This window comes from Alosa alosa, chromosome 5, assembly GCF_017589495.1.
Source record: "Alosa alosa isolate M-15738 ecotype Scorff River chromosome 5, AALO_Geno_1.1, whole genome shotgun sequence".
Taxonomy (NCBI): Eukaryota; Metazoa; Chordata; class Actinopteri; order Clupeiformes; family Clupeidae; genus Alosa; species Alosa alosa.
Genome location: NC_063193.1, coordinates 3,557,070 through 3,565,110, shown reverse-complemented (window position 1 = coordinate 3,565,110; position 8,041 = coordinate 3,557,070). Strand labels below are relative to the sequence as shown.

Genomic DNA, 8,041 nt, shown 5'->3' with positions numbered 1-8,041 from the left:
ATTTACACTACGCTTTGTTTTCCTAATGGAAGGTTGTGCTTCAGTTTCAACAGCTCTGTTTTCTTTTTGCAAAAAAATCTGTTTATTTGAAATATGTATTTTGTGGTTGTTTTGTAAAGCATGTAATGCATAGCATAAAGTAGGCCCTAAAATAATGCGCAGGAGAGCTGCAAATGAACAGCTAGTAAGAGAAAATCGGATAGTGGCACATCTGACAACTAGAAAGCCTTTGCGATGGTGCTACGTAGCCAGGAAGTACATGTACTTCCGCCATCCGGGTCATTGCATTTGAGGTAAGTTAAATCGCAGGATTGTTCCTTCAACGCCGTACACTAAATTATAGTTATTTGTGAACAGTTTTGTCCGTTTACGTGGCAATATGATTATGTAAAAAATACAAGTTAGCCCCTACCATATACAGATTTTCCCAATTGTTGATTGGTCCCACTTCCCCACCGGCTGGTTAAACGAGCAAGAGCTAGCATAGCATTCAAGACTGGATATTGGGTTGCTCCGTCCAGGGTGATATGTGACTCGTGCCGTGTGACATTTCACAATGTTAAAGGTTCTGATTGCTGTAATTCGTGTTGCTAAGTGTATTTTTACATTTGATGCATAAACAGCTGTTTCAATTCCAGGGTACTTGCTGGCAAATACTAGCTACTGCTATGATGGGTGAATGTCGTCGTGTCAGGATGTGGGTACAGGTGCTCTGTGCTCATTTACTTTGTGGATTGGTGCTTACTTCGGAGCTCACATTCGAGCTTCCCGACAATGCAAAGCAGTGTTTCTATGAAGACATCGTCATTGGCACGAAATGTACATTGGAGTTTCAGGTAGGTGACTCCTTCACTAGGTGAACTTCGTTAGCTAGTTTTTACGTAGGCTCTACGAAGGTTGATGGGGAAACATTTGACGGAGGGAGCTAGTTTTTCCAGAATGTTGGCATTGTTTCCATCCCTAACGTTATACACATTAAATATGGCCATTGGATGAGCATGTAGAAGCAGACATGGTACTATAACTGAGTAGTCATGTAACTTGGACATTGCTACTGTATGCTTGCAACTGGTCAAATGCATTGAGTGCTGGTCCATTCATTTGCGTATTGAAATTTGAACGTCATCTTTTAGGTCGTTACCGGGGGGCATTACGATGTCGACTGCCGCCTGGAGGACCCTGACGGAACTGTGCTTTACAAGGAGATGAAAAAGCAGTATGACAGCTTCACGTTCACAGCCGCCAAGAACGGCACCTTCAAGTTTTGTTTCAGCAATGAATTCTCCACATTCACCCACAAGACTGTATACTTTGACTTTCAAGTCGGAGATGATCCTCCCCTCTTCCCCAACGAGAACAGAGTCACCGCCCTCACACAGGTTGCGTAGGCACAGGCTGGAGTATTGAACCTTTTTCACAGCAGCCATTTTTTTACATAAAATATGGCAGACCCAGGTGTTAGGAATTACACTAATTAAGGTTGTAATTGTGCTATACACACATTGAACAGTGACTTCATTAACATAATCAGTAACACCTGAGGTTGTCCTACTTTTTCATGTCAAAATGGCTGCTGTGAAAAAGGTCTATAATGAAATACTGCATTAAAGTAGCACTATGGAGTCATGGTCTAAAACGAACACGGTAGCTACTTAAAAGGCATGCAAACACCACCCAGAGCCTTGTTGACAGAGGCTTTCTGACATGCTGAATGTTGTCTGGTGATATAGGCAGCAATGTCTCACTGTGAAACACACTGTGCTGTGTGTTCCTACCCGGAACTTCATAGTGCAGATCCTGGATGGCTCGTGGGAAAGACACATGTGTTTATCTATCCTTCACCTGACCATATATCATAATGTATTTGGACATGATGCCAAAACTAATTGCCAGATAAAAGCTTTTCTTGTAAAGTGGCAAATTGTTGCATAGTGTTTTAAATTGGGTATTTGGGTACAATCTAGATACAAGTTGCTGATGACTTACAACTTACAGAGTTGTAACTGTGTCAGCAGCCTTCGACTACTATTATAGTCGAATCAGCAAACTGGAAATAGTGACATATTGAAAGCTACAGACTATATTATGAAATGGAAGATATCACAGTTAAACAGTAAAATCTGTTTTACCAGTTCCAACAAAAATATTTATCGTGATTTCTAGAACACAGTTAAAAACAACATATGGTTGAACATAGGGCTGGGCGATATGGACCAAAAGTCATATCCTGATATATTTAGGTTGAATATCGATATACGATATATATCCCGATATTTTTTTCGCAAAGTTAGAGCTGTAAAATGAAATGTTCAGTCAAATATGAGTAGTTTTATTGAAAACTCACTACTCAAATAACAATTAAATGTAAACATAAAACTGGAGTGCCTTTTTTGAAATCAAAGCTCTGTAAGGTGCACATTTAAATAAAAAAAAGTATCTTAAATAAAAATAGCCTATAAAATAAAATAGGCCAATCTTTTTCTGAAATAAATATATTTATATGAGAAAAGTAGCGTGCAGTTTCACAGCAGTGCAGAGAGCTCCGGTCAGCGGCTTGCGTGGAGCAAGGATCACAGCACAAATTTGAACTATATCGATATATGCGATATGGTCTAATTCCATATCGCATTTTAAAATACATCGATATATCGCCCAGCCCTAGTTGAACAAAACACCAGAAAACTCGTTCAGAGAAACAATCAAACAAAAAAAAAAATAACAATACATATAAATATACCCTTAAAAAAAAAAAAAGACCAATGGTTGGGGCAGATCTAACAGGGAAAGGCAGACTATTTCATAATTTCGCCCCTACTACAGAAAAAGTCACAGTCACCTTTAGGATGGGATCACATTAGCCAGCGGCAAGCGGCAGCAGCAAGTGTAATGCTCAGACCATAATAAGTTCTATATCGTTCTAATGGTAACACAAACGGTTTGCCTCAACTGACAATTGAATACGCCCGCATTGCACTTTGAAAGTTGAACCAAGTTCAACGCTCAGCTTGTTCAACGCTAGCGTTACACCAGCGTTGCCACCGTTCCGCTGCTGAACCATAGAGAACAATAGGAAACATGCCGCTTGTCGCTGGCTACTGTGATCCCCACCTTAAGCTTAACTGATGGGGACCAAGAGTAAAAGTTTGTAAGAAAACCTCAGTGTACTAGAAGGACCGATTAGATGTTATAGTTCACTAATATACATTGGAGCTTGTCCATATATGGCTTTCAAAACAAAAGAAAAAAAAGGAAAAGGAAAACATTTGTACTTCACTCTAAATTTTACAGGTAACCAGTGCAGTGACATTAAAATAAGGTGATCTGGTGCTATTTAGGTAGCAGATGTGCGGGTGCATTTTGGACCATCTGAAGTAGAGTGGACTGACTCGCACCAAAATGCAGAGCATGCATGACATTGCAGGATCATCATTTCCTCTTGCGCCATAAAGCACAGTCTATAGGCTGCGCTCAGTGAAACAAAACCATGTGGTTTTGTTCATTGACAATGTCATATAACTATTCTGATGAGCTAGCTAGAACGGCAAAAGTGTTACAGTCTGAAGTTGACAACAGGTGGATTGAGTGAGTGCCCCTACAAACTACCATCTGGATCATAGGAAAATTACTAGTGCTGTCAAACGATTAATTTTTTTTAATCGCTGAATTCCTATAGTTAATCATGATTAATCACATATTTTATCACATGATTAAAATTCTATTATTTTACATTTCTTAACTTTCCAGGAGTCCATATTGACAATATAAAGCAATTATTGTGTATCTTGATTGGGATTCAAATGAAAGCAAAGCAAGTTAGCCTACTTTATTAACTTAACTTTAGACGTAGGTCTATTTGATTATTTCAAATCAAATTTCAAAAGATGTGCAGCAGGCCTTGAGGCAACACAATATAGGCCTATTCTTCAGAAATATAGCTGATATAAACTGAAATAAATGCTACCGCAGAAGTGCATGCACAAAATGTACACACATTATAAAGGCCATAACAAACATAAAATACTATAAATATAAATACTATAACTTATTCATACTATATTCATTATCTTTGAGTTCAGTTGAAAAGAATGGAATCAAATGTAAATGAATGTCCAAAGCAGAGTTCATCGCACTCATGTCGGCATTGGTGTCCACAGCAATTTAAAACACCATTCAGCCGACTGCCGGAGGTTCACAACTGTGCTGGTGTTTATTAGCTTATCTCCACGACTACGGGAGGAGGACTAGGAGGAAGTAAAGTTCTTAGACTATTTGCTACTAGGAAGTGTCTGGCAGTTTGAGGACAAGAAACGGAGCATCAAAGCCACTTTGGCATCATCATAAAGATACATTTAATCTGCATCACGCCCCATTTTAGCGGAAAACAAGTTAACATTATATCATTGATTCCAATGGGAAAGACAGCTAGTACTCACACGTTGACGTTCTAGTTATTAATTCACAGAACATTCAAAGCTACATGTACCATAATATCCCATGTAAAACTGTTAGCTTGCTAGCTAGTTAACTGTGGAACTTTAGTATAACATAGCCAATTATCTTCTAGTTGTAGGAAATAGGCTACGTTCATATCACAAGTGATAGAATGAATGTGTGACTTGTTTAGTTGATGTTATGACATGTAAAGTTAAGCTTGCCGAACTTAGTTATAGTCAAGTTCAAATCGGCAGAATTTCTTAAAAAATAATAATATGTAATACATTATTGGCCTTTTTGTTTTACTTGTTTTACTTTTACTAGTTGTTTGTGTTTTTTTTTTTGGGGGGGGGTGCCAATTTGTTGTTACATACCCTTCAAAAAATGGGTAGCTGCGCCCCTGTTCAAATCAGTCCAGTTTATACAGGTTTTCAAATATTCTAATCCTCTAGTGTTCCAAATTATTGAAATGTTATTTAATAAAATGATAAACACACACACACACACAAAAAATCGAGGTATGTATTGAACTATGGGTCAAAAATCATGATAGACCAAATTCACGATTTGGTTTGTATCGTTACAGCCCTACTATATGGCAATTATGTGGAGAGGGTCCCTACAGACCAATTGAAGTATTGTTAACTTTGAAAGTATACAAAGAGGTTATAATACAGACGGTTGATAAAGTCAATGCGTTACCTTAATTGGTCTTCCAGTTGCCATGAACATGAGCAAATTAGTGGGTGCGTTTTGACTTCTTGCCATGCTGTGCAGATCTGGTTAAATGTGATGCATGTTTGCATTGTAACGTTCAGCCACATCTGCACAGCACTCCGTCGTAAGAGCCCACTGATTTGCGACCAGAGGACAAGCTTAGGTAGTGCACTGACGCTAAAGTAAAAAAAGTGTTATAATAAGTATTTATAAATATTTAGTGAAACTAGCTGGCACAAAGGGTTAGGTCTTCAGAAAGCTAATTGTTCTCACAAGCTTTTATATGCTTCATATTTCATTGTCACACCATAAAGCAGCACATTAAAACTTCTAAATTGACCATGCAATAAACTATGCCCTTTCCTTTTGCCTGTCTTCCTAGATGGAGTCTGCATGTGTATCCATTCATGAGGCACTGAAGTCGGTGATTGACTACCAGACCCATTTCCGTTTAAGAGAGGCTCAGGGCCGCAGCCGGGCTGAGGACCTTAACACCAGAGTGGCCTTCTGGTCCATCGGCGAGGCTATCATTCTGTTGGTGGTTAGCATCAGTCAAGTAGTGCTGTTGAGGAGCTTCTTCTCTGATCGCAAAACCACCACTACACGTGTTGGTTCTTAATGCTGTTTCCCCTGCCCTCAGCATTGTCTGACCCCCTTCCCACAACTCCCATGATAACTGCTCTCCATTATGGAGACTTCAGTAGACTAGGCCCTGATCCACCGCTCAGTGGCTTAGAGGGTTTCTGTTTCTTTATGTGTTTGACTGCTTTTGTATGTTTCTGTTTTGTTTTTAGTGCTACAATGTGAAGTTTTTTTTTTTTTTTTTTTTTTAACAGCCAAACAAATATTTGAACACTGCGGTGAAAGACCTAATGGCTTAACTTATTTTGTGGATGTAATGTTATTTTTTATGTATATCTGAATGTAAAAAAAGAATTCAGACACAGAACCAGACCCATCACTGAATCTGCATGATTTGAAATACCCCTATAGACGTCCTGCATTCAGACTGCAGCTACACCTCTCTTGTCTGAAATTCCAGCCTGCTTAAACAAAATTTGTCACTGTAAATTGGCCCTAAAAGATAAGATGCATATCTATAAGCAGGTTATTGGAATTTGCAACAACATTTAATGATATTAAGCATAAACACAAAATAGTTTTCAATAAGTCAACTCAACAGCGCAATGTCTTAACCACTATTTTTTATTACATTAGGAGAGATATTCTGACATAGAACACAGGTCTGACTTAAAGGAATTTATTATATTAGAATATAATTATGTTGGTTGCCATTTAGCTGTATTTTCATGGTTGTTTAAATTATTTCTTTCAGTTATTTTTTTTATTTAAAGCAAGCACTGATATGAAAATGGGAAGCAGGTTAATTCTATTTCCTTCCAGATGTGTGTTTTGGGAGAATTGGGTGGGTTTTTTGGATTGTTTTGGGCTGATGAGCAGCTAACCTGCTCTTTTCCATTAACGTCTGAATTATTTTTATGTTTGTCACAATAGCTCAGTTTCCCAACCACAGATAACACAATATAAAAAATTGGAGGCTGATAATTCTGTTGGAAATACACCTACTGTCTTTATATGCTTCAAGCTTAGTTTTTCAACAATACATTAAGGTTTGCATTCAAGCTTAGAATTCATACACAGCGTGGAACTTACTCTGCAAGGCCTCTGGGAGCGCTGATGGGATGATTAGGGAGGTCAATCCTAATGTAATTGCATGTGATGCAAATTCATACAGTGTTCCGTAGAAGCAGACAGAGAAATATAAGTTGCCAATTCGGTTCTTGCACTGAAAATGCTATGTTGGAGGATCTGTCTAGTAGGTTCATGCACTGAAAAGGTGCAGTCTGAGTTCAGCAGTGATATTTCAACTCATATTAAATCAGGAAAGGAAAGGCTGTGGTTTAGTCTCAGAATCGCTGGCTCCTGTCAGAAAATGTCCTGGTGAAACTGAGCAATTAACTCTGGTGAAGAGGTAATTAAATCCCTGCTCAGTTTGACTTCTTGTTACTATGTTGGTTGTTTTCAGTTGCACACAGTTTATTGATATAATTACTCTCCCCTCATGTGATGCTGTCAGTCATCAAGTCACTAGAGGGAAAGGTATTTCCTCAGACAGTACTTCTGTTGTCATCTGATTAGTGTATTCATTATTGTACACCTCACCCTGACCCACTTCACATTTCAAATCATGCACACATCAGCCAACACACACCACAAGTTCCTGATCATATACCAGAGCATATGCCAGTGTAATGGGATTTTGGAAAATGTGAAATGAAAACAAACAAGTTCAGTTATGATATACGCTTTTGTCAAAATGAAAATGACAATGTACATTGTCTTTATCCAGTTCTGTAGAATAAAGTCTGTGTGACTTTTCTCAGGTGTCCCCTTCCTTTCTCTTCCTATACCATATTCTTTACTCTGTTGTGCAAAAAAGATCCTTGCATTTTTATTGTTTGTGTCAGGCCTAATTGATCACAAAGTTTTCAACTCTAGTTAATACATTAGGCAATTCATTTAGCAATGTTGCGGAGCAACCACATCACTGATTCCTTGTGGTCTGATTGGATGCCTGATTAAAGTTCTCAAGGGGAAAAAATGTCTCAGTATGAATGGGAATGTGCCTAAACAAAACTACTCAAGAACACTGCCCAGCAACATTGCTCAGAAAGTTGCCTTGAGTACCATCAGCTTTAGTTTAGTTATTAGGAGTGTTGAACAGGTAAAATGCACAAAGGCCAAAAAACACTCATTCACAACAAATACATACAAGATACTAACCGACCAAAATGAGAGAGTTCCGACAGTCATGACAATTCCAGGCCTGAAAGTTATACAATTCATTAAATTGGCTGAGCGTTTTGGA

The 8,041-nt window shown here is 38.4% G+C and overlaps 1 protein-coding gene across 3 annotated transcripts; it reads left to right on the top strand.

Annotated features, from left to right (window-relative positions):
• Positions 1-255: 255 nt before the first annotated feature.
• Positions 256-7,551, top strand: tmed7 (transmembrane p24 trafficking protein 7). 3 transcript variants are annotated; one of them, XM_048243401.1, is made up of 4 exons: positions 256-293; positions 639-836; positions 1,134-1,379; positions 5,534-7,551. In XM_048243401.1, the coding sequence occupies exons 2-4, from the start codon at positions 669-671 to the stop codon at positions 5,768-5,770; spliced, it is 651 nt and encodes a 216-aa protein (XP_048099358.1). In that variant the 5' UTR covers positions 256-293; positions 639-668; the 3' UTR covers positions 5,771-7,551. The 3 variants fall into 3 exon arrangements, with proteins under 3 accessions (XP_048099358.1, XP_048099359.1, XP_048099357.1); XM_048243402.1 differs by lacking the exon at positions 256-293 and adding an exon at positions 306-522; XM_048243400.1 differs by lacking the exon at positions 256-293 and having other exon boundaries at positions 537-836.
• The last annotated feature ends 490 nt before the right edge of the window (positions 7,552-8,041 follow it).